The sequence below is a fragment of the Anomaloglossus baeobatrachus genome, chromosome 6 (assembly GCF_048569485.1).
Source record: "Anomaloglossus baeobatrachus isolate aAnoBae1 chromosome 6, aAnoBae1.hap1, whole genome shotgun sequence".
Classification (NCBI taxonomy): Eukaryota; Metazoa; Chordata; class Amphibia; order Anura; family Aromobatidae; genus Anomaloglossus; species Anomaloglossus baeobatrachus.
The window spans coordinates 581,045,199-581,072,232 of NC_134358.1; the positions used below are offsets into that span (position 1 = coordinate 581,045,199).

At 47.8% G+C, this 27,034-nt stretch overlaps 2 protein-coding genes across 8 annotated transcripts in view; both read right to left on the reverse strand.

Annotated features, from left to right (window-relative positions):
- LOC142243730 (uncharacterized) overlaps positions 1-27,034 on the reverse strand; it is a 1,240,762-nt gene that overhangs the window by 590,475 nt on the left and 623,253 nt on the right. The window lies entirely within an intron of this gene.
- Positions 6,619-15,575, reverse strand: TMUB1 (transmembrane and ubiquitin like domain containing 1). 2 transcript variants are annotated; one of them, XM_075315923.1, is made up of 3 exons: positions 15,070-15,575; positions 9,552-9,785; positions 6,619-6,873 (listed from the first exon to the last, which is right to left on the reverse strand). In XM_075315923.1, exons 1-3 carry the CDS (start codon positions 15,564-15,566, stop codon positions 6,786-6,788), a joined length of 819 nt encoding a protein of 272 aa, XP_075172038.1. In that variant the 5' UTR covers positions 15,567-15,575; the 3' UTR covers positions 6,619-6,785. The 2 variants fall into 2 exon arrangements, with proteins under 2 accessions (XP_075172038.1, XP_075172037.1); XM_075315922.1 differs by lacking the exon at positions 6,619-6,873 and having other exon boundaries at positions 8,991-9,785.

The following is a 27,034-nucleotide window of genomic DNA, read 5'->3' on the forward strand; positions in this document are numbered from 1 at the left end:
CAGGGTCTCCTATGAAAAGGGGAATTTGTGGGGTAAAGGACGGGTCGGGGTACCAGGGAGGATGGTGGACTGAAGAACTAGGTCCTGATCCTAACGCTTCAGCAGTGGCGACTGGCGGGGTGTGGGACCCCGTGGAGGAAGCCAAATCGTCACCGCTATCTGAAAACGCCTCTTTCTGAGGCCGATTCGGTCTCTGACCCAGAACTGCTGGAGTCAAGCAGTGAGTACGCTTGCTGCTCAGTAAACATTCTGCGAGCCATGGTTTTATTTTTTGTTTTTTTTTTACGTATCCCTGCCTAACAAAAAATAAACCAAATCTAACACTATTATTTTTATTTTTTTTTATAACGCTAAAAAAAAAAATGTATAAAGATTATAATAATAAAAAAATAAATAAAAAATAATAATATTTGATTAGGGGAATGACACAGACAGAATGACGGAGGGGGTGATCAGAAAATTGGGAATGAATTATCAGGAATTCAGTAGCTTTCTCACTTTTTGTCTCTAATATGGCAGCACGTAGTCTCTCCTCTTCTCTCCCAGATCAACTACAAGGGACAGAGGAGAGAGGCAGACCTAAGTGCTGCCATATTTATCAAATATTGGCAATTTGACTACTTAGATGAGATTTGAATACTGTGATAAATCCTAACAGCCAATCATCAGATTTTTTTTTTTGGTTGCCGGGTGCAGGAGGCAGATTATGCAAGACACACTGCGCATGCGCCCGCCATTTTCCCGGAGAAGTGAAGAACGGGGGCCGCGGGGGACCGGGGGATCAGGGATTTTTTTTTACTGATTCTTATTGAAAAAATGACCAAGTGTGGAATGGACAAGACAACTGTTAGATGGATTCGTAACTGGCTTAGTGATCGGAGTCAAAGAGTGGTCATAAATGGCTGCACATCCAGTTGGAAGATTGTCTCAAGTGGAGTACGACAGGGCTCTGTCCTCGGCCCCGTGTTCAACATTTTTATCAATGATTTAGATGAAGGTATTAAGGGTAAACTGATTACATTTGCTGAGGACACAAAGCTCGGAGGAATAGCTAATACTAAAGAAGAGCGAGAGATGATTCCACAAGATCTAAACAAGCTGGAACAATGGGCAGCAACTAATAGAATGGTTTATAACCGGGAGAAATGCAAAGTCATACATCTCTGCAAGAATAATGAAAAGAGCATATACAGCATGGGGGGAATAGAGCTATCCAACAGCATGTGTGAAAAAGACTTAGGTATACTAATAGATCACAGACTGAACATGAGTCAACAATGTGACGCAGCAGCAAAAAAGGCAAACACCATTCTAGGATGTAATAACAGAAGCATACAGTCTAGATCACGTGAAGTCATTATCCCCCTTTACTCCTCTTTGGTCAGACCTCATCTGGAATATTGGGTCCAGTTCTGGGCACCACATTTTAAAAAAGACATCAACAAACTGGAGCAAGTTCAGAGAAGAGTGACCAGAATGGTGACCGGTCTGCAAACCATGTCCTATGAGGAACGGTTACAGGATTTAGGATTGTTTAGCTGCAAAAGAGAAGACTGAGAGGAGACTTAATAGCTGTCTACAAATATCTTACAGGCGGTCACAGTGTAGAGGGATCAGTTTTATTCTCACTTTCACAAGGAAAGACTAGAAGCAATGGGATGAAACTGATGGGGAGGAGACACAGATTAGATATTAGAAAAAACTTTTTGACAGTGAGGGTGATCAATGAGTGGAACAGGCGGCCACGAGAGGTGGTGAAGTCTCCTTCATTGGAGGTCTTTAAAAAGAGGTTGGACGGACATCTGTCTGGGATGATTTAGTGAATCCTGCTTTGAGCAGGGGGTTGGATTAGATGACCCAGGAGGTCCATTCCAACGCTAATATTCTATGGAGGTACAGGGGAGGGGGTTGGGGGAGGGGGGATCCTAGATCGGGTGGGAGAGAAATCGGGAACAGTGGTGAGAACCGGAGGGGGCCCCGGGGGACCAGAGAGGGCTCCGGTTTACCGGAGGAGGGCTTTTCTCTACTATCTGAAATGTATATTCGGTACTGGGGGCCTTGGGGGCACTAGGGGCTTATATTTCTTTCTCATCTGACATGTTTCATCACGTCAGATGACAAATATATAGAAATAGGAAAACGGGTTTTAGCCGCGCTGAAAAACCACTGGTACAGGATTAATGAAGAGGTTTCTTTTTTATTTCAGCATTTCCAACGCGTTTCAGAGACTGGAACCGTCTCCTTCCTCAGGGAAAAAAGAAATCATGCAGCTGTCTAACAGTCAAATGTTATAAAGGAGGATGAAGACTGCCACGTTGACAGCCATGACGTCATCCACCCCCTCTGTTGCAGGGCAATGACTCATAGACACGTGGAGAACATACAGGAAAAAATCACAATCAAATACATCGAATTATTGTAAAACACAAATAACTGCATGAGATAAAAATAAAAATTATTTAAAAGTTGTTAAAAAAAGTTTTTTGTGGTCCATTTGTGACATATAAAGTTTTAGATTTGCAGGTATAATTTATAAAAAAAGGGACTAAAAAGAGAATGGAGAGGTGCGAACCTGTGAACAGTTACTAGTATGCGGGGGATTAGCCACCGTACCATTCCTCCAAATACATCTAGTGAACTTGGTAGAAATGGGGATGGGATGTCAGAAAGTGACTCAGAAGGATCAGTTAATAAAGGCAATCGCCCTCCAAGAGACGTGAAAATTTAATAAATATTTGTATATATATAAAATATAGATCTGTGTAAGTGGATGTACATGATAAATATTAAATCCATTAACCGTATCAAGTTTTACTGTTTAGAAAAATAAATTATCAAATGAAAAATTTGGGTGAATCAAAGAGGGGCTGGTGTGGGATAACTGAACGTAAGGTGAAAAAGAACCGCATCTATGAAAGAAGGAAGCGAGTGCCAGTGGGGACGGGGTGAAATAAGTTCAGACCGTGGGAAAAAAACAGACTGCGCAAGCGCATAGGGAAAGTAAAACCCTGCTGGGGTGACGAAAGTTCAGACCGCAAGGAAATGTGCTCAGTGGCATAGAGTAATGAGTGAATACACAAGTGAAAGTGCACTGTGCAGGGCTGAAGGGTGATCGAAACTAGTGATTATACTGATAAGAATATCAGGATGACTAATGGGTGCCTGGAAAAACAAGGGGAGAGAAATAAAGCTGGTGTCACACTAAACGACAGCGACAACGACGTCGCTGTTACGTCACCATTTTCGGTGACGTAACAGCGACCTTGTAAGTCGCTGTTATGATCGCTGCTTAGCTGTCAAACACAGCAGAAGCAGCGATCATAACGTCGCTGTGCTACATGTTCAGAGAGCAGGGAGCCGCGCTTAGCGCTGGCTCCTTGCTCTCCTGCAGCACACATCGGGTTAATTAACCCGATGTGTGCTGCAGCTACATGTCACAGTTCAGAGAGCAGGGAGCCGCGCTTAGCGCTGGCTCCTTGCTCTCCTGCAGCACACATCGGGTTAATTACCCGATGCATACTGCAAACACATGTCACAGTGCAGGAGCCGGCGCTGGCAGCAAGAGCGGAGGCTGGTAACCAGCGTAAACATCGGGTAACTAGGGAAAGGTCTTCCCTTGGTTACCCGATGTTTACGCTGGTTACAGCTTACCGCAGCTGCCAGTGCCGGCTCCTGCTCGCTTCATTTCGTCGCTCTCTCGCTGTCACACACAGCGATGTGTGTGTCACAGCGGGAGAGTGACGACCAAAAAATGAAGCTGGACATTCAGCAACGACCGGCGACCTCACAGCAGGGGCCAGGTCGTTGCTGGATGTCACACACAGCGACAGCGACGGGACGTCGCTGCAACGTCACAGAAAATGGTGACGTAGCAGCGACGTCGTTGTCGTCGTCGTTATGTGTGACACCAGCTTAACTTGTGGATTTAAAACCACTTTAAGTAGGGCTATTAAGCTGAGATAACAACAAAACAAATGTGTACCATGCGGAGATAAGAAGTGTACGGGACTAGCGTTAATCCCGACAACATATCTAAAGAAGAGAAATAAGAGAGGGACCAAATGTGTTTATAATTATAAAATATTTAAAATTATAAAATGATAACAATAAAAAGGTATCCATTAATACCAATCATTATTATCATTTAATATTCTTGGAAGGGGAAGATATTGGATATTTATTGATACCTTACAATTAAAATGGAAACAACGCTGGAAAAGAAAGCAACTAATAAATCATGTAAAAACAAATAAAATCATGTAAAAAATCGTGCCAAAGGACACTTAAGGAGATTAACTCCCCTTTGCACATAGGAAAGAACATTTGCCTCTTTTTGTATTTCAACTTTACCATTCAAAGGGCTGCACCATAAGAGGTTTTTTAAAAAATGTATGACAATTTTGACCATAACAATGGGTCACAAAAATCTAGGGCAGCGTACACTGCCCGGGCTATGAAGGACTTGAAAAGGACCATAAAACACTGATTTTAAATTAGGCTAAAAAGACACTGACATCGGACATAAGTGAATTAAAACAATAAATTGGCATAAAAATAGGCTAATAAAATAAATCAGAGACTTCATTAATTTAAAATCAGTGTTTTATGGTCCTTTTCAAGTCCTTCATAGCCCGGGCAGTGTACGCTGCCCTAGATTTTTGTGACCCATTGTTATGGTCAAAATTGTCATACATTTTTTAAAAAACCTCTTATGGTGCAGCCCTTTGAATGGTAAAGTTGAAATACAAAAAGAGTCAAATGTTCTTTCCTATGTGCAAAGGGGAGTTAATCTCCTTAAGTGTCCTTTGGCACGATTTTTTACATGATTTTATTTGTTTTTACATGATTTATTAGTTGCTTTCTTTTCCAGCGTTGTTTCCATTTTAATTGTAAGGTATCAATAAATATCCAATATCTTCCCCTTCCAAGAATATTAAATGATAATAATGATTGGTATTAATGGATACCTTTTTATTGTTATCATTTTATAATTTTAAATATTTTATAATTATAAACACATTTGGTCCCTCTCTTATTTCTCTTCTTTAGATATGTTGTCGGGATTAACGCTAGTCCCGTACACTTCTTATCTCCGCATGGTACACATTTGTTTTGTTGTTATCTCAGCTTAATAGCCCTACTTAAAGTGGTTTTAAATCCACAAGTTAAGCTGGTGTCACACATAACGACGACGACAACGACGTCGCTGCTACGTCACCATTTTCTGTGACGTTGCAGCGACGTCCCGTCGCTGTCGCTGTGTGTGACATCCAGCAACGACCTGGCCCCTGCTGTGAGGTCGCCGGTCGTTGCTGAATGTCCAGCTTCATTTTTTGGTCGTCACTCTCCCGCTGTGACACACACATCGCTGTGTGTGACAGCGAGAGAGCGACGAAATGAAGCGAGCAGGAGCCGGCACTGGCAGCTGCGGTAAGCTGTAACCAGCGTAAACATCGGGTAACCAAGGGAAGACCTTTCCCTAGTTACCCGATGTTTACGCTGGTTACCAGCCTCCGCTCTTGCTGCCAGCGCCGGCTCCTGCACTGTGACATGTGTTTGCAGTATGCATCGGGTAATTAACCCGATGTGTGCTGCAGGAGAGCAAGGAGCCAGCGCTAAGCGCGGCTCCCTGCTCTCTGAACTGTGACATGTAGCTGCAGCACACATCGGGTTAATTAACCCGATGTGTGCTGCAGGAGAGCAAGGAGCCAGCGCTAAGCGCGGCTCCCTGCTCTCTGAACATGTAGCACAGCGACGTTATGATCGCTGCTTCTGCTGTTTGACAGCTAAGCAGCGATCATAACAGCGACTTACAAGGTCGCTGTTACGTCACCGAAAATGGTGACGTAACAGCGACGTCGTTGTCGCTGTCGTTTAGTGTGACACCAGCTTTATTTCTCTCCCCTTGTTTTTCCAGGCACCCATTAGTCATCCTGATATTCTTATCAGTATAATCACTAGTTTCGATCACCCTTCAGCCCTGCACAGTGCACTTTCACTTGTGTATTCACTCATTACTCTATGCCACTGAGCACATTTCCTTGCGGTCTGAACTTTCGTCACCCCAGCAGGGTTTTACTTTCCCTATGCGCTTGCGCAGTCTGTTTTTTTCCCACGGTCTGAACTTATTTCACCCCGTCCCCACTGGCACTCGCTTCCTTCTTTCATAGATGCGGTTCTTTTTCACCTTACGTTCAGTTATCCCACACCAGCCCCTCTTTGATTCACCCAAATTTTTCATTTGATAATTTATTTTTCTAAACAGTAAAACTTGATACGGTTAATGGATTTAATATTTATCATGTACATCCACTTACACAGATCTATATTTTATATATATACAAATATTTATTAAATTTTCACGTCTCTTGGAGGGCGATTGCCTTTATTAACTGATCCTTCTGAGTCACTTTCTGACATCCCATCCCCATTTCTACCAAGTTCACTAGATGTATTTGGAGGAATGGTACGGTGGCTAATCCCCCGCATACTAGTAACTGTTCACAGGTTCGCACCTCTCCATTCTCTTTTTAGTCCCTTTTTTTATAAATTATACCTGCAAATCTAAAACTTTATATGTCACAAATGGACCACAAAAAACTTTTTTTAACAACTTTTAAATAATTTTTATTTTTATCTCATGCAGTTATTTGTGTTTTACAATAATTCGATGTATTTGATTGTGATTTTTTCCTGTATGTTCTCCACGTGTCTATGAGTCATTGCCCTGCAACAGAGGGGGTGGATGACGTCATGGCTGTCAACGTGGCAGTCTTCATCCTCCTTTATAACATTTGACTGTTAGACAGCTGCATGATTTCTTTTTTCCCTGAGGAAGGAGACGGTTCCAGTCTCTGAAACGCGTTGGAAATGCTGAAATAAAAAAGAAACCTCTTCATTAATCCTGTACCAGTGGTTTTTCAGCGCGGCTAAAACCCGTTTTCCTATTTCTATATATTTGATATTTGCTAGCCACGGGGCCGCTGCTTTCAAACCAATCTGACACTCACATGCGATCTCAGGAGTTGTGACTGGCACAACCAGATCAGGTGAGTGTACTCTTATTTCTGTCATCTCCAGTCATACCGGGTAAGACCCTATTTGCGCCTTCTGTCTCCCCACCTCTAGCACCTGTACAGATCACGTCAGATGAGAAAGAAATACATTTTACCTGCCATTTCTTTTTTTTTAATGTGATCGGCGGTGTACGGTGTATACCGGCGATCACATTATTGGGCACAAAAAAAAACCAAACACCCCGATTCATAATCTGGGGGGTCTCAGCTACCTCTGAAACCCCCGAGATTTTCCATTGCTGGGTGGGGTGCTACAGTTTTTTTTCAGCATGACGTCTTATTCTGTTCCGACGCTTTAAGTATCCTGCTTTTCCGACGGTTTAAGTAGTAAGGCTGCCGTTATGGGTTAAGCCTCTCATCTTTATCATTAGTAGCTCTGAGCAGCCCATGAGCTGTAGTCTGACTCTGTTCCCCTCTGTAATTAGCATCTTCTGTCTATGGAAATATACATGGAGAGCCTGGCGTGCGGGACAGCTGTATGGGCTGGGTCTGGGCTGGGCCTGGGTATGTCAGAGCGGCTGCAGCCACTAATCTAAGCGACACATCGTTAGATTCAGAATCTCTTTGCTTACATCATGCTGCTCTTAGATGAGGTAGCAAAACCCTGCTGACTAATTCCCTTTAACTGCTCACAATAACAGTAATTTTGACCACGTGTGCCCAAACTTTTACATGCCACTAAGGCTGCTGTATACACATCACATAGGAGACAACTAGCCTGCTTTATATACACCACATAGGAGAGATTTGTGTATATACAAATCACATAGAAGACATCAAACTGCTGTGTATACATTGCATAGGAGACACTGAGACTGCTGTATATACATCACATAGCAGACACTGAGACTGCTGTATATACATCACATAGGAGACACTAAAGGGGGCTTTACACGATAGCAATAGATACCGATATCGCTAGCGAGCGTACCCGCCCCCATCGCTTGTGCGACACAGGCATATGGCTGCCCGTCGCGCACAAAATCACGCACCCCTGTCACACGGCTTACCTGCCCTGTGAAGTCGCTCTGGCCAGCGATCCACTTCCTTTCTAAGGGGGCGGGTTGTGCGGCGTCACAGCGAGGTCACACGGCAGGCGTCCAATAGAAGTGGAGGGGTGGAGATGAGCGGGACGTAAACATCCCGCCCACCTCCTTCCTTCCGTATTGGCGGTGGAGGCAGGTAAGGAGATGTTCCTCGCGCCTGCGGTGTCATACACAGCGATGTGTGCTGCCACAGGAGCGAGGAACAACATCGCTAATGAGAGGTAAACGATTTTTTGTTTTAGAACGACCTCTCCGCAGCAAACGATTTTGCCCGCTTTTGCGATCATTTTAGGTCGCACATAAGTTTCACATGCTGCGATATCGTTAATGACGCCGGATATGCGTCACAAACACAGTGACCCAGACGATAAAACATTAACGATATCGTAGCGTGTAAAGCCCCCTTAAGACTGCTGTATATACACATCACATAGGAGACACTAAGATTGCTGTATATACATCACATAGGAGAGGCTGGGTCTGCTGTATGCACATCACATAGGAGACACTGGGAATGTTGCCTTTATCATTAGGAATGGGGCGGTAGTGCAGATCATACAGAACTCCATCTACAAAAAGTCTTTACGCTGACACTTTTCAGCGTCAGGACGTAATCCACCCGTGCATGTGCAGCAGCTTTTAGGGGTGGAGGGGGTATATACCCTGCTTCTATGGAGTGGAGGGGAGTACATGCCACAATTTTCTTATGTGGAGGGTGGGGGTACATGCCACGCTGCCAGGCACTGAGGACCCATGAGGATCCCGGCCACATGAGATGTATGTTTGAGTAGTATCAGACCATGATATGACCACAGGGTCATCCGGGTACATTAGCACTCGTTACTAATTATAACAGGACACAGTCAGCTCTGTTACATCTGTGTATTATCAGCCACACATCAGAGATACAAGCCCCCCAGCCATGAGAATCACAGAAGCGGTCTGGCCATTGTACCCAACTTGTGGACGTAAGAGTACCGATGAATTGGTAAAAACGACATGGCCACCCATCCGCTTCATGGTAAACTGAGAATAAACCTGAGAGCTGCCCTATGTGCAGGTTAGAGACAGCGATGACAGGTAGTCTGCGTCCTCCAGCTATGACGCTGACCATGGGCTTTATGACATCTGATGGCGCCACTGCCATCCCTAAAAATAGTCCTCACACCCCAAGGAACACAGAAGCCTGAACATCGGCTAATCCACAACAATGTGGATTACAGGGCACCACCGATGGTCCATTTGTGGTTGTCATCTTCCCGAGAGGCAGATGTGTGGGACGGTTTCCCAGCTTACAGGCCACATGTGGTGGTGGCAGGATTATCTACGGTAAGAGGAGAACACAAGGACTAATACAAACAGAGTCATGGCGCCCAAACAGACGACGGCCGTGCCATTAAACACATGCGGGTACTGGAACAGGCAATACCATAGGATGCCTAGGAGGAGCAGGAATAATGGGACCATGAGGCTGCCGATGTTCACAGAGTCCTGAGACAGCTCATCCCCACCAGGGCTGAAGGCTGCAGCATGCTGGGAAAGATGACAGTGCAGCACGCAACCATCAGCAAGCTGCAGCGACGCCACAGTCTGAGAATCATCCCGAAGGAGCTGCCCCTGATAAATTAGGCGGACGCGCGGCTCCTGGCCTGGAAACTGGCTCCTAGAATCAAGAAACAAGAAGGGCAAGTTATAAAGGTGTCAGAGGAGATTAAGGCTACAATGGCACAGGCGGTGGGGAGCGAGGCTACAACAGGACAGGAATCAGAAACCAAGGCCACAACAGGACAGGCAGAGGGAGTGAGGCTACAACAGGACAGGAATCAGAAACCAAGGCCACAACAGGACAGGCAGAGGGAGTGAGGCTACAACAGGACAGGCAGAGGGAGTGAGGCTACAACCAGACAGGCAGAGGGAGTGAGGCTACAACCAGACAGGCAGAGGGAGTGAGGCTACAACCAGACAGGCAGAGGGAGTGAGGCTACAACAGGACAGGCAGAGGGAGTGAGGCTACAACAGGACAGGCAGAGGGAGTGAGGCTACAACAGGACAGGCAGAGGGAGTGAGGCTACAACAGGACAGGCAGAGGGAGTGAGGCTACAACAGGACAGGCAGAGGGAGTGAGGCTACAACAGGACAGGCAGAGGGAGTGAGGCTACAACAGGACAGGCAGAGGGAGTGAGGCTACAACAGGACAGGCAGAGGGAGTGAGGCTACAACCAGACAGGCAGAGGGAGTGAGGCTACAACAGGACAGGAATCAGAAACCAAGGCCACAACAGGACAGGCAGAGGGAGTGAGGCTACAACCAGACAGGCAGAGGGAGTGAGGCTACAACCGGACAGGCAGAGGAAGTGAGGCTACAACCGGACAGGCAGAGGAAGTGAGGCTACAAGCAGACAGGCAGAGGAAGTGAGGCTACAACCGGACAGGCAGAGGAAGTGAGGCTACAAGCAGACAGGCAGAGGAAGTGAGGCTACAAGCAGACAGGCAGAGGAAGTGAGGCTACAAGCAGACAGGCAGAGGGAGTGAGGCTACAACAGGACAGGAATCAGAAACCAAGGCCACAACAGGACAGGCAGAGGGAGTGAGGCTACAACCAGACAGGCAGAGGGAGTGAGGCTACAACAGGACAGGAATCAGAAACCAAGGCCACAACAGGACAGGCAGAGGGAGTGAGGCTACAACAGGACAGGAATCAGAAACCAAGGCCACAACAGGACAGGCAGAGGGAGTGAGGCTACAACAGGACAGGAATCAGAAACCAAGGCTACAACAGGACAGGCAGAGGGAGTGAGGCTACAACAGGACAGGAATCAGAAAACAAGGCCACAACAGGACAGGCAGAGGGAGTGAGGCTACAACAGGACATGAATCAGAAAACGAGGCTACCACCGGACAGGCAGAGGGAGTGAGGCTACAACCAGACAGGCAGAGGGAGTGAGGCTACAACCAGACAGGCAGAGGGAGTGAGGCTACAACAGGACAGGAATCAGAAACCAAGGCCACAACAGGACAGGAAGAGGGAGTGAGGCTACAACCGGACAGGAATCAGAAAACAAGGCCACAACAGGACAGGCAGAGGGAGTGAGGCTACAACAGGACAGGCAGAGGGAGTGAGGCTACAACAGGACAGGCAAAGGGAGTGAGGCTACAACCGGGCAGGCAGAGGGAGTGAGGCTACAACCGGACAGGCAGAGGGAGTGAGGCTACAACCGGACAGGCAGAGGGAGTGAGGCTACAACCGGACAGGCAGAGGGAGTGAGGCTACAACCGGACAGGCAGAGGGAGTGAGGCTACAACCGGACAGGCAGAGGGAGTGAGGCTACAACCGGACAGGCAGAGGGAGTGAGGCTACAACCGGACAGGCAGAGGGAGTGAGGCTACAACCGGACAGGCAGAGGGAGTGAGGCTACAACCAGACAGGCAGAGGGAGTGAGGCTACAACCAGACAGGCAGAGGGAGTGAGGCTACAACCAGACAGGCAGAGGGAGTGAGGCTACAACCAGACAGGCAGAGGGAGTGAGGCTACAACCAGACAGGCAGAGGGAGTGAGGCTACAACCAGACAGGCAGAGGGAGTGAGGCTACAACCAGACAGGCAGAGGGAGTGAGGCTACAACCGGACAGGCAGAGGAAGTGAGGCTACAACCGGACAGGCAGAGGAAGTGAGGCTACAAGCAGACAGGTAGAGGAAGTGAGGCTACAACCGGACAGGCAGAGGAAGTGAGGCTACAAGCAGACAGGCAGAGGAAGTGAGGCTACAAGCAGACAGGCAGAGGAAGTGAGGCTACAACAGGACAGGCAAAGGGAGTGAGGCTACAACCGGGCAGGCAGAGAGAGTGAGGCTACAACCGGACAGGCAGAGGGAGTGAGGCTACAACCGGACAGGCAGAGGGAGTGAGGCTACAACCGGACAGGCAGAGAGAGTGAGGCTACAACCGGACAGGCAGAGAGAGTGAGGCTACAACCAGACAGGCAGAGGGAGTGAGGCTACAACCAGACAGGCAGAGGGAGTGAGGCTACAACCAGACAGGCAGAGGGAGTGAGGCTACAACCAGACAGGCAGAGGGAGTGAGGCTACAACCAGACAGGCAGAGGGAGTGAGGCTACAACCAGACAGGCAGAGGAAGTGAGGCTACAACCGGACAGGCAGAGGAAGTGAGGCTACAAGCAGACAGGCAGAGGAAGTGAGGCTACAACCGGACAGGCAGAGGAAGTGAGGCTACAAGCAGACAGGCAGAGGAAGTGAGGCTACAAGCAGACAGGCAGAGGAAGTGAGGCTACAACCGGACAGGCAGAGGGAGTGAGGCTACAACAGGACAGGCAAAGGGAGTGAGGCTACAACCGGGCAGGCAGAGAGAGTGAGGCTACAACCGGACAGGCAGAGGGAGTGAGGCTACAACCGGACAGGCAGAGGGAGTGAGGCTACAACCGGACAGGAATCAGAAACCAAGGCCACAACAGGACAGGCAGAGGGAGTGAGGCTACAACAGGACAGGAATCAGAAACCAAGGCCACAACAGGACAGGAAGAGGGAGTGAGGCCACAACAGGACAGGCAGAGGGAGTGAGGCTACAACAGGACAGGAATCAGAAAACAAGGCTACAACCGGACAGGCAGAGGGAGTGAGGCCACAACAGGACAGGCAGAGGGAGTGAGGCTACAACAGGACAGGAATCAGAAACCAAGGCCACAACCGGACAGGCAGAGGGAGTGAGGCCACAGCAGGACAGGCAGAGGGAGTGAGGCTACAACAGGACAGGAATCAGAAACCAAGGCCACAACAGGACAGGCAGAGGGAGTGAGGCTACAACAGGACAGGAATCAGAAACCAAGGCCACAACAGGACAGGCAGAGGGAGTGAGGCTACAACAGGACAGGAATCAGAAACCAAGGCCACAACAGGACAGGCAGAGGGAGTGAGGCTACAACAGGACAGGAATCAGAAACCAAGGCCACAACAGGACAGGCAGAGGAAGTGAGGCTACAACCGGACAGGCAGAGGAAGTGAGGCTACAAGCAGACAGGCAGAGGAAGTGAGGCTACAAGCAGACAGGCAGAGGAAGTGAGGCTACAACCGGACAGGCAGAGGGAGTGAGGCTACAACAGGACAGGCAAAGGGAGTGAGGCTACAACCGGGCAGGCAGAGAGAGTGAGGCTGCAACCGGACAGGCAGAGGGAGTGAGGCTACAACCGGACAGGCAGAGGGAGTGAGGCTACAACCGGACAGGAATCAGAAACCAAGGCCACAACAGGACAGGCAGAGGGAGTGAGGCTACAACAGGACAGGAATCAGAAACCAAGGCCACAACAGGACAGGAAGAGGGAGTGAGGCCACAACAGGACAGGCAGAGGGAGTGAGGCTACAACAGGACAGGAATCAGAAAACAAGGCTACAACCGGACAGGCAGAGGGAGTGAGGCCACAACAGGACAGGCAGAGGGAGTGAGGCTACAACAGGACAGGAATCAGAAACCAAGGCCACAACCGGACAGGCAGAGGGAGTGAGGCCACAGCAGGACAGGCAGAGGGAGTGAGGCTACAACAGGACAGGAATCAGAAACCAAGGCCACAACAGGACAGGCAGAGGGAGTGAGGCTACAACAGGACAGGAATCAGAAACCAAGGCCACAACAGGACAGGCAGAGGGAGTGAGGCTACAACAGTACAGGAATCAGAAACCAAGGCCACAACAGGACAGGAAGAGGGAGTGAGGCCACAACAGGACAGGAATCAGAAAACAAGGCTACAACCGGACAGGCAGAGGGAGTGAGGCCACAACAGGACAGGCAGAGGGAGTGATGCTACAACAGGACAGGAATCAGAAACCAAGGCCACAACCGGACAGGCAGAGGGAGTGAGGCCACAACCGGACAGGCAGAGGGAGTGAGGCTACAACAGGACAGGCAGAGGGAGTGAGGCTACAACAGGACAGGCAGAGGGAGTGAGGCTACAACCAGACAGGCAGAGGGAGTGAGGCTACAACCAGACAGGCAGAGGGAGTGAGGCTACAACCGGACAGGCAGAGGGAGTGAGGCTACAACCGGACAGGCAGAGGGAGTGAGGCTACAACAGGACAGGCGATAAAGAGTGAAGCTACAACAGGACAGGCAGAGGAAGTGAGGCTACAACAGGACAGGCAGAGGGAGTGAGGCTACAACAGGACAGGAGACGGGGAGCGAGGCTACAACAGGACAGGCGGCAGAGGCTACAAACAGGAAAGGTGGCAGAGGCTACAATGGGACGGAGGCTCTCCACAATGAAGACCAGCGAGGATCACCACCTGCGCTGTATTATGATGGTGAGCTGCCACTAGATTATTAGTCAGCCGATAAGAATACTTTAGCGGGCCTCTGTCAGCATAGAATGACTGTTCAAACCAAGTCCAGGCGCTCGGTGCATCATGGCGTGGTCAGACTTCTATGTACCCCTTCTTACCTACCTCCGCCCTTCTCTGATTCTATGAAGCCACAACCATCTATAAAAGAAGAGGAGGTGGAGATGGAGGGAAAACAAGCAGGCTGGGACGGTGCACTGGAAAGTTGCCGCATCTGCTTGGTTTGAACAGTCATTCTGTGCTGAGAAAGTCCCATTAATAGGACAGACAGCGCTCCACACTGATGACTCCACAGAAACGGGTCGTGTCATGGAAACCAATAACCCCACTATTAGCTGATGACATGTGATAACCTGTGCGGACCCCCCCTTGATAATGAAACTGCCCCAAAGGCCTGAACTGGATAACAACCAGTCCAATGCTGCCCCCCTGTGAAGTGATCGGCATGGAGACGAGACGTCCCCCCATGTAAGAGCTACACACAGACCCCCTGACCAGAATAGCCATTACCCGGGGGCACCCAGGAAACAGCCAGTGAATGTTACAAGGCACAAGAAGTGTAGCCCGGCGGACCCCCACACCGGCATTACCGTGCTCCCACCTGCTTACCTCTTGATGTGCAGGACAGAGTCTGTGGGCTGAACAGACACCACCCGCTCAGTTTCATTCAAGAATTTTAATCGCAGAGTTATAGTGCCCTGCGTCCCTGCGGAGATGCCCTGCGTCCCTGCGGAGATGCCCTGCGTCCCTGCGGAGATGCCCTGCGTCAGGGGTCCTCTATGTCGGACAGTGGGAGAGTCACAAGGAATGGAGGGTCCCTGTTCACTAGATAAGGCATCCGAATTAGCAGAAGAGCCCACATCATCCTCAGCAGGGCTCGGCGTGGGGCCCTCAGGTTCACCACTGCCAGGGGCCCGGTTGGTATCAGTCACGAATGGTCTCGATTGTGGCTCGGTTCCAAGTTCTGCAGAAGCCTGAGACCACCATGAAGCGGATCCCCTCTCAGAAGTGTGGGTAGAAATCCAAGCCAAGGCAATCAGCGAAATCAGGAGCAGAAAAGCACAGAGAACGGTAACCTCATCACCAACGCCTTCTATCAGGGCCATGGAGGGGACGCTGAAAAACAGACAAAATTCATAGAGACCGTAACTGCACTCGTGAGGGTGTTATGTATTTGTTACTTTATGTCAGAAACAGTATGTGGGCTGCACGGTCGGACGGCTGAAGAACCGCATAAGACGCCATATCTCAGATATAGGCTAAACACACTTGTGCGGATCTTCAGCGGTTTCTAGACACTTTACTTTGTGGCATAGTGGTAATACTTCTGGTCTTAAATTTAGAGACATAGAAAAAGTTCAGCAAATGGCCAGAGGGGGAGCCTTCCAGCGCAAAGCTGTGAACAGAGGGTCCTTTAGGATATTTACATTACTCGCACTCCGCATGGTATGAATATACGCCAGGACGTGACTGTCCACTACCATTGAATTATTCATGCAGATTTTGTTTTTATTTCTTTCTTGCAAAATGAATATATTCTGTTTTTCATGTTTTCTATATATTATAGCATTGGGTCATGCACAGGCGTCTGCCTCATATGTGCGATAATGTAATCTGGGACCGGCTGCATGATGGGAATCCAGACAGGCTACAGAGGGATCCGACCCTTCTTTCACCATCCATGAAGAACACTTTACCACCGTTCTGTCGATACATGCTGGATGAATGAATATCATGAACACCGTTTCTGCGGATCCCACCTGCGCTGTGCAATTTGTGAAAAATAAAGACGTAAGTTACATTTTACTAAAGCCTGCGTTCCGCTGGATGTTCCTCTGATTTCTGAAAAAGAGAGACCACCACATAAAGACCACCGACACCAGATCCACTCAGCAGGAACGGGCAACATCAAGCCCACACCACGACCACCCCATCACCCCATCACTGCAGAGAGCGGCGAGACCAGAGAACAAGCACCGACCCTCTACATGTACAGGAAAGAATCCGCATCACCACACACAGGGATTCTCTACAGTAAGAGCGGTCACACTATAGAGCTCTGTACTGTAGAGAGGTCACACTATAGAGCTCTGTACTGTAGAGAGGTCACACTATAGAGCTCTGTACTGTAGAGAGGTCACACTATAGAGCTCTGTACTGTAGAGAGGTCACACTATAGAGCCCTGTACTGTAGAGAGGTCACACTATAGAGCCCTGTACTGTAGAGCGGTCACACTATAGAGCTCTGTACTGTAGAGAGGTCACACTATAGAGCTCTGTACTGTAGAGAGGTCACACTATAGAGTTCTGTACTGTAGAGAGGTCGCACTATAGAGCTCTGTACTGTAGAGAGGTCACACTATAGAGCCCTGTACTGTAGAGCGGTCACACTATAGAGCTCTGTACTGTAGAGAGGTCACACTATAGAGCCCTGTACTGTAGAGAGGTCACACTATAGAGCTCTGTACTGTAGAGCGGTCACACTATAGAGCTCTGTACTGTAGAGAGGTCACACTATAGAGCTCTGTACTGTAGAGAGGTCACACTATAGAGCCCTGTACTGTAGAGAGGTCACACTATAGAGCTCTGTACTGTAGAGAGGTCACACTATAGAGCTCTGTACTGTAGAGAGGTCACACTATAGAGCCCTGTACTGTAGAGAGGTCACACTATAGAGCCCTGTACTGTAGAGAGGTCACACTATAGAGCCCTGTACTGTAGAGCGGTCACACTATAGAGCCCTGTACTGTAGAGAGGTCACACTATAGAGCCCTGTACTGTAGAGAGGTCACACTATAGAGCCCTGTACTGTAGAGCGGTCACACTATAGAGCTCTGTACTGTAGAGAGGTCACACTATAGAGCTCTGTACTGTAGAGAGGTCACACTATAGAGCTCTGTACTGTAGAGAGGTCACACTATAGAGCCCTGTACTGTAGAGAGGTCACACTATAGAGCTCTGTACTGTAGAGAGGTCACACTATAGAGCTCTGTACTGTAGAGAGGTCACACTATAGAGCTCTGTACTGTAGAGAGGTCACACTATAGAGCCCTGTACTGTAGAGCGGTCACACTATAGAGCTCTGTACTGTAGAGAGGTCACACTATAGAGCCCTGTACTGTAGAGCGGTCACACTATAGAGCTCTGTACTGTAGAGAGGTCACACTATAGAGCCCTGTACTGTAGAGCGGTCACACTATAGAGCTCTGTACTGTAGAGAGGTCACACTATAGAGCCCTGTACTGTAGAGAGGTCACACTATAGAGCCCTGTACTGTAGAGAGGTCACACTATAGAGCTCTGTACTGTAGAGCGGTCACACTATAGAGCTCTGTACTGTAGAGCGGTCACACTATAGAGCTCTGTACTGTAGAGAGGTCACACTATAGAGCTCTGTACTGTAGAGAGGTCACACTATAGAGCTCTGTACTGTAGAGAGGTCACACTATAGAGCTCTGTACTGTAGAGAGGTCACACTATAGAGCCCTGTACTGTAGAGCGGTCACACTATAGAGCTCTGTACTGTAGAGAGGTCACACTATAGAGCCCTGTACTGTAGAACGGTCACACTATAGAGCTCTGTACTGTAGAGCGGTCACACTATAGAGCTCTGTACTGTAGAGAGGTCACACTATAGAGCTCTGTACTGTAGAGAGGTCACACTATAGAGCTCTGTACTGTAGAGAGGTCACACTATAGAGCTCTGTACTGTAGAGCGGTCACACTATAGAGCTCTGTACTGTAGAGAGGTCACACTATAGAGCTCTGTACTGTAGAGAGGTCACACTATAGAGCTCTGTACTGTAGAGAGGTCACACTATAGAGCTCTGTACTGTAGAGAGGTCACACTATAGAGCTCTGTACTGTAGAGAGGTCACACTATAGAGCTCTGTACTGTAGAGAGGTCACACTATAGAGCTCTGTACTGTAGAGCGGTCACACTATAGAGCTCTGTACTGTAGAGAGGTCACACTATAGAGCCCTGTACTGTAGAACGGTCACACTATAGAGCTCTGTACTGTAGAGCGGTCACACTATAGAGCTCTGTACTGTAGAGAGGTCACACTATAGAGCTCTGTACTGTAGAGAGGTCACACTATAGAGCTCTGTACTGTAGAGCGGTCACACTATAGAGCTCTGTACTGTAGAGAGGTCACACTATAGAGCTCTGTACTGTAGAGAGGTCACACTGTAGAGAGGTCACACTATAGAGCTCTGTACTGTAGAGAGGTCACACTATAGAGCTCTGTACTGTAGAGAGGTCACACTATAGAGCCCTGTACTGTAGAGAGGTCACACTATAGAGCTCTGTACTGTAGAGAGGTCACACTATAGAGCCCTGTACTGTAGAGAGGTCACACTATAGAGCTCTGTACTGTAGAGAGGTCACACTATAGAGCTCTGTACTGTAGAGAGGTCACACTATAGAGCCCTGTACTGTAGAGAGGTCACACTATAGAGCCCTGTACTGTAGAGAGGTCACACTATAGAGCTCTGTACTGTAGAGAGGTCACACTATAGAGGTCTGTACTGTAGAGAGGTCACACTATAGAGGTCTGTACTGTAGAGAGGTCACACTATAGAGCTCTGTACTGTAGAGAGGTCACACTATAGAGGTCTGTACTGTAGAGAGGTCACACTATAGAGCTCTGTACTGTAGAGAGGTCACACTATAGAGCTCTGTACTGTAGAGAGGTCACACTATAGAGCCCTGTACTGTAGAGAGGTCACACTATAGAGCTCTGTACTGTAGAGAGGTCACACTATAGAGCTCTGTACTGTAGAGAGGTCACACTATAGAGCTCTGTACTGTAGAGAGGTCACACTATAGAGCCCTGTACTGTAGAGAGGTCACACTATAGAGCTCTGTACTGTAGAGAGGTCACACTATAGAGCTCTGTACTGTAGAGCGGTCACACTATAGAGCCCTGTACTGTAGAACGGTCACACTATAGAGCTCTGTACTGTAGACAGTTCACACTATAGAGCTCTGTACTGTAGAGAGGTCACAATATAGAGCTCTGTACTGTAGAGCGGTCACACTATAGAGCACTGTACTGTAGAGAGGTCACACTATAGAGCACTGTACTGTAGAGAGGTCACACTATAGAGCTCTGTACTGTAGAGCGGTCACACTATAGAGCTCTGTACTGTAGAGCGGTCACACTATAGAGCTCTGTACTGTAGAACGGTCACACTATAGAGCTCTGTACTGTAGAGAGGTCACAATATAGAGCTCTGTACTGTAGAGCGGTCACACTATAGAGCACTGTACTGTAGAGAGGTCACACTATAGAGCACTGTACTGTAGAGCGGTCACACTATAGAGCCCTGTACTGTAGAGCGGTCACACTATAGAGCTCTGTACTGTAGAGAGGTCACACTATAGAGCCCTGTACTGTAGAGAGGTCACACTATAGAGCTCTGTACTGTAGAGCGGTCACACTATAGAGCTCTGTACTGTAGAGCGGTCACACTATAGAGGTCTGTACTGTAGAGAGGTCACACTATAGAGCTCTGTACTGTAGAGAGGTCACACTATAGAGCTCTGTACTGTAGAGAGGTCACACTATAGAGCCCTGTACTGTAGAGAGGTCACACTATAGAGCTCTGTACTGTAGAGAGGTCACACTATAGAGGTCTGTACTGTAGAGAGGTCACACTATAGAGGTCTGTACTGTAGAGAGGTCACACTATAGAGCTCTGTACTGTAGAGAGGTCACACTATAGAGGTCTGTACTGTAGAGAGGTCACACTATAGAGCTCTGTACTGTAGAGAGGTCACACTATAGAGCTCTGTACTGTAGAGAGGTCACACTATAGAGCTCTGTACTGTAGACAGTTCACACTATAGAGCTCTGTACTGTAGAGAGGTCACAATATAGAGCTCTGTACTGTAGAGCGGTCACACTATAGAGCACTGTACTGTAGAGAGGTCACACTATAGAGCACTGTACTGTAGAGAGGTCACACTATAGAGCTCTGTACTGTAGAGCGGTCACACTATAGAGCTCTGTACTGTAGAGCGGTCACACTATAGAGCTCTGTACTGTAGAACGGTCACACTATAGAGCTCTGTACTGTAGACAGTTCACACTATAGAGCTCTGTACTGTAGAGAGGTCACAATATAGAGCTCTGTACTGTAGAGAGGTCACACTATAGAGCTCTGTACTGTAGAGAGGTCACACTATAGAGCTCTGTACTGTAGAGCGGTCACACTATAGAGCTCTGTACTGTAGAGAGGTCACACTATAGAGCTCTGTACTGTAGAGAGGTCACACTATAGAGCTCTGTACTGTAGAGAGGTCACACTATAGAGCTCTGTACTGTAGAGAGGTCACACTATAGAGCTCTGTACTGTAGAGAGGTCACACTATAGAGCTCTGTACTGTAGAGAGGTCACACTATAGAGCTCTGTACTGTAGAGCGGTCACACTATAGAGCTCTGTACTGTAGAGAGGTCACACTATAGAGCCCTGTACTGTAGAACGGTCACACTATAGAGCTCTGTACTGTAGAGCGGTCACACTATAGAGCTCTGTACTGTAGAGAGGTCACACTATAGAGCTCTGTACTGTAGAGAGGTCACACTATAGAGCTCTGTACTGTAGAGCGGTCACACTATAGAGCTCTGTACTGTAGAGAGGTCACACTATAGAGCTCTGTACTGTAGAGAGGTCACACTGTAGAGAGGTCACACTATAGAGCTCTGTACTGTAGAGAGGTCACACTATAGAGCTCTGTACTGTAGAGAGGTCACACTATAGAGCCCTGTACTGTAGAGAGGTCACACTATAGAGCTCTGTACTGTAGAGAGGTCACACTATAGAGCCCTGTACTGTAGAGAGGTCACACTATAGAGCTCTGTACTGTAGAGAGGTCACACTATAGAGCTCTGTACTGTAGAGAGGTCACACTATAGAGCCCTGTACTGTAGAGAGGTCACACTATAGAGCCCTGTACTGTAGAGAGGTCACACTATAGAGCTCTGTACTGTAGAGAGGTCACACTATAGAGGTCTGTACTGTAGAGAGGTCACACTATAGAGGTCTGTACTGTAGAGAGGTCACACTATAGAGCTCTGTACTGTAGAGAGGTCACACTATAGAGGCTCTGTACTGTAGAGAGGTCACACTATAGAGCTCTGTACTGTAGAGAGGTCACACTATAGAGCTCTGTACTGTAGAGAGGTCACACTATAGAGCCCTGTACTGTAGAGAGGTCACACTATAGAGCTCTGTACTGTAGAGAGGTCACACTATAGAGCTCTGTACTGTAGAGAGGTCACACTATAGAGCTCTGTACTGTAGAGAGGTCACACTATAGAGCCCTGTACTGTAGAGAGGTCACACTATAGAGCTCTGTACTGTAGAGAGGTCACACTATAGAGCTCTGTACTGTAGAGCGGTCACACTATAGAGCCCTGTACTGTAGAACGGTCACACTATAGAGCTCTGTACTGTAGACAGTTCACACTATAGAGCTCTGTACTGTAGAGAGGTCACAATATAGAGCTCTGTACTGTAGAGCGGTCACACTATAGAGCACTGTACTGTAGAGAGGTCACACTATAGAGCACTGTACTGTAGAGAGGTCACACTATAGAGCTCTGTACTGTAGAGCGGTCACACTATAGAGCTCTGTACTGTAGAGCGGTCACACTATAGAGCTCTGTACTGTAGAACGGTCACACTATAGAGCTCTGTACTGTAGAGAGGTCACAATATAGAGCTCTGTACTGTAGAGCGGTCACACTATAGAGCACTGTACTGTAGAGAGGTCACACTATAGAGCACTGTACTGTAGAGCGGTCACACTATAGAGCCCTGTACTGTAGAGCGGTCACACTATAGAGCTCTGTACTGTAGAGAGGTCACACTATAGAGCCCTGTACTGTAGAGAGGTCACACTATAGAGCTCTGTACTGTAGAGCGGTCACACTATAGAGCTCTGTACTGTAGAGCGGTCACACTATAGAGTCTGTACTGTAGAGAGGTCACACTATAGAGCTCTGTACTGTAGAGAGGTCACACTATAGAGCTCTGTACTGTAGAGAGGTCACACTATAGAGCCCTGTACTGTAGAGAGGTCACACTATAGAGCTCTGTACTGTAGAGAGGTCACACTATAGAGGTCTGTACTGTAGAGAGGTCACACTATAGAGGTCTGTACTGTAGAGAGGTCACACTATAGAGCTCTGTACTGTAGAGAGGTCACACTATAGAGGTCTGTACTGTAGAGAGGTCACACTATAGAGCTCTGTACTGTAGAGAGGTCACACTATAGAGCTCTGTACTGTAGAGAGGTCACACTATAGAGCTCTGTACTGTAGACAGTTCACACTATAGAGCTCTGTACTGTAGAGAGGTCACAATATAGAGCTCTGTACTGTAGAGCGGTCACACTATAGAGCACTGTACTGTAGAGAGGTCACACTATAGAGCACTGTACTGTAGAGAGGTCACACTATAGAGCTCTGTACTGTAGAGCGGTCACACTATAGAGCTCTGTACTGTAGAGCGGTCACACTATAGAGCTCTGTACTGTAGAACGGTCACACTATAGAGCTCTGTACTGTAGACAGTTCACACTATAGAGCTCTGTACTGTAGAGAGGTCACAATATAGAGCTCTGTACTGTAGAGCGGTCACACTATAGAGCCCTGTACTGTAGAGAGGTCACACTATAGAGCCCTGTACTGTAGAGCGGTCACACTATAGAGCTCTGTACTGTAGAGAGGTCACACTATAGAGCCCTGTACTGTAGAGAGGTCACACTATAGAGCTCTGTACTGTAGAGCGGTCACACTATAGAGCTCTGTACTGTAGAGCGGTCACACTATAGAGGTCTGTACTGTAGAGAGGTCACACTATAGAGCTCTGTACTGTAGAGAGGTCACACTATAGAGCTCTGTACTGTAGAGAGGTCACACTATAGAGCCCTGTACTGTAGAGAGGTCACACTATAGAGCTCTGTACTGTAGAGAGGTCACACTATAGAGGTCTGTACTGTAGAGAGGTCACACTATAGAGGTCTGTACTGTAGAGAGGTCACACTATAGAGCTCTGTACTGTAGAGAGGTCACACTATAGAGGTCTGTACTGTAGAGAGGTCACACTATAGAGCTCTGTACTGTAGAGAGGTCACACTATAGAGCTCTGTACTGTAGAGAGGTCACACTATAGAGGTCTGTACTGTAGAGAGGTCACACTATAGAGGTCTGTACTGTAGAGAGGTCACACTATAGAGCTCTGTACTGTAGAGAGGTCACACTATAGAGCCCTGTACTGTAGAGAGGTCACACTATAGAGCTCTGTACTGTAGAGAGGTCACACTATAGAGCTCTGTACTGTAGAGAGGTCACACTATAGAGCTCTGTACTGTAGAGGTCACACTATAGAGCCCTGTACTGTAGAGCGGTCACACTATAGAGCTCTGTACTGTAGAACGGTCACACTATAGAGCTCTGTACTGTAGACAGTTCACACTATAGAGCTCTGTACTGTAGAGAGGTCACAATATAGAGCTCTGTACTGTAGAGCGGATACACTATAGAGCACTGTACTGTAGAGAGGTCACACTATAGAGCACTGTACTGTAGAGAGGTCACACTATAGAGCTCTGTACTGTAGAGCGGTCACACTATAGAGCTCTGTACTGTAGAGCGGTCACACTATAGAGCCCTGTACTGTAGAGAGGTCACACTATAGAGCTCTGTACTGTAGAGAGGTCACACTATAGAGCTCTGTACTGTAGAGAGGTCACACTATAGAGCTCTGTACTGTAGAGAGGTCACACTATAGAGCTCTGTACTGTAGAGAGGTCACACTATAGAGCTCTGTACTGTAGAGCGGTCACACTATAGAGCTCTGTACTGTAGAGAGGTCACACTATAGAGCTCTGTACTGTAGAGCGGTCACACTATAGAGCTCTGTACTGTAGAGAGGTCACACTATAGAGCCCTGTACTGTAGAGAGGTCACACTATACAGCTCTGTACTGTAGAGAGGTCACACTATAGAGCCCTGTACTGTAGAGAGGTCACACTATAGAGCCCTGTACTGTAGAGAGGTCACACTATAGAGCTCTGTACTGTAGAGAGGTCACACTATAGAGCTCTGTACTGTAGAGAGGTCACACTATAGAGCTCTGTACTGTAGAGAGGTCACACTATAGAGCTCTGTGCTGTAGAGCGGTCACACTATAGAGCTCTGTACTGTAGAGAGGTCACACTATAGAGCCCTGTACTGTAGAGAGGTCACACTATACAGCTCTGTACTGTAGAGAGGTCACACTATAGAGCTCTGTACTGTAGAGAGGTCACACTATAGAGCTCTGTACTGTAGAGAGGTCACACTATAGAGCACTGTACTGTAGAGAGGTCACACTATAGAGATCTGTACTGTAGAGCGGTCACGCTATAGAGCTCTGTACTGTAGAGAGGTCACACTATAGAGGTCTGTACTGTAGAGCGGTCACACTATAGAGCTCTGTACTGTAGAGAGGTCACACTATAGAGCTCTGTACTGTAGAGAGGTCACACTATAGAGCCCTGTACTGTAGAGCGGTCACACTATAGAGCTCTGTACTGTAGAGAGGTCACACTATAGAGCCCTGTACTGTAGAGAGGTCACACTATAGAGCTCTGTACTGTAGAGAGGTCACACTATAGAGCTCTGTACTGTAGAGAGGTCACACTATAGAGCTCTGTACTGTAGAGAGGTCACACTATAGAGCTCTGTACTGTAGAGAGGTCACACTATAGAGCTCTGTACTGTAGAGAGGTCACACTATAGAGCTCTGTACTGTAGAGAGGTCACACTATAGAGCTCTGTACTGTAGAGGTCACACTATAGAGCCCTGTACTGTAGAGCGGTCACACTATAGAGATCTGTACTGTAGAGCGGTCACACTATAGAGCTCTGTACTGTAGAGAGGTCACACTATAGAGCTCTGTACTGTAGAGAGGTCACACTATAGAGCTCTGTACTGTAGAGGTCACACTATAGAGCCCTGTACTGTAGAGCGGTCACACTATAGAGCTCTGTACTGTAGAACGGTCACACTATAGAGCTCTGTACTGTAGAGCGGTCACACTATAGAGATCTGTACTGTAGACAGTTCACACTATAGAGCTCTGTACTGTAGAGAGGTCACACTATAGAGCTCTGTACTGTAGAGAGTTCACACTATAGAGCTCTGTACTGTAGAGAGGTCACACTATAGAGCACTGTACTGTAGAGAGGTCACACTATAGAGCCCTGTACTGTAGAGCGGTCACACTATAGAGCTCTGTACTGTAGAGCGGTCACACTATAGAGCTCTGTACTGTAGAGAGGTCACACTATAGAGCTCTGTACTGTAGAGAGGTCACACTATAGAGCCCTGTACTGTAGAGAGGTCACACTATAGAGCTCTGTACTGTAGAGAGGTCACACTATAGAGCTCTGTACTGTAGAGCGGTCACACTATAGAGCCCTGTACTGTAGAGAGGTCACACTATAGAGCCCTGTACTGTAGAGAGGTCACACTATAGAGCCCTGTACTGTAGAGCGGTCACACTATAGAGCTCTGTACTGTAGAGAGGTCACACTATAGAGCTCTGTACTGTAGAGAGGTCACACTATAGAGCTCTGTACTGTAGAGAGGTCACACTATAGAGCCCTGTACTGTAGAGAGGTCACACTATAGAGCCCTGTACTGTAGAGCGGTCACACTATAGAGCTCTGTACTGTAGAGCGGTCACACTATAGAGCCCTGTACTGTAGAGAGGTCACACTATAGAGCTCTGTACTGTAGAGAGGTCACACTATAGAGCCCTGTACTGTAGAGAGGTCACACTATAGAGCCTGTACTGTAGAGAGGTCACACTATAGAGCTCTGTACTGTAGAGCGGTCACACTATAGAGCCCTGTACTGTAGAGAGGTCACACTATAGAGCCCTGTACTGTAGAGAGGTCACACTATAGAGCCCTGTACTGTCTGTAGAGAGGTCACACTATAGAGCTCTGTACTGTAGAGCGGTCACACTATAGAGCTCTGTACTGTAGAGAGGTCACACTATAGAGCTCTGTACTGTAGAGAGGTCACACTATAGAGCTCTGTACTGTAGAGAGGTCACACTATAGAGCTCTGTACTGTAGAGCGGTCACACTATAGAGCTCTGTACTGTAGAGAGGTCACACTATAGAGCCCTGTACTGTAGAGAGGTCACACTATAGAGCTCTGTACTGTAGAGAGGTCACACTATAGAGCCTGTACTGTAGAGCGGTCACACTATAGAGCTCTGTACTGTAGAGAGGTCACACTATAGAGCTCTGTACTGTAGAGAGGTCACACTATAGAGCTCTGTACTGTAGAGAGGTCACACTATAGAGCCCTGTACTGTAGAGCGGTCACACTATAGAGCCCTGTACTGTAGAGAGGTCACACTATAGAGCTCTGTACTGTAGAGAGGTCACACTATAGAGCTCTGTACTGTAGAGAGGTCACACTATAGAGCTCTGTACTGTAGAGAGGTCACACTATAGAGCTCTGTACTGTAGAGAGGTCACACTATAGAGCTCTGTACTGT

Bases quoted from the DNA above. Each gene is read 5' to 3' on its own strand.
- TMUB1 (XM_075315922.1), bottom strand. From the start codon at position 15,566: ATGGCCCTGATAGAAGGCGTTGGTGATGAGGTTACCGTTCTCTGTGCT. The intron at 9,786-15,069 runs GTAAGCAGGTGG...TCTTGATTCTAG, and splicing joins TCTGTCCTGCACATCAAGAG to GAGCCAGTTTCCAGGCCAGG.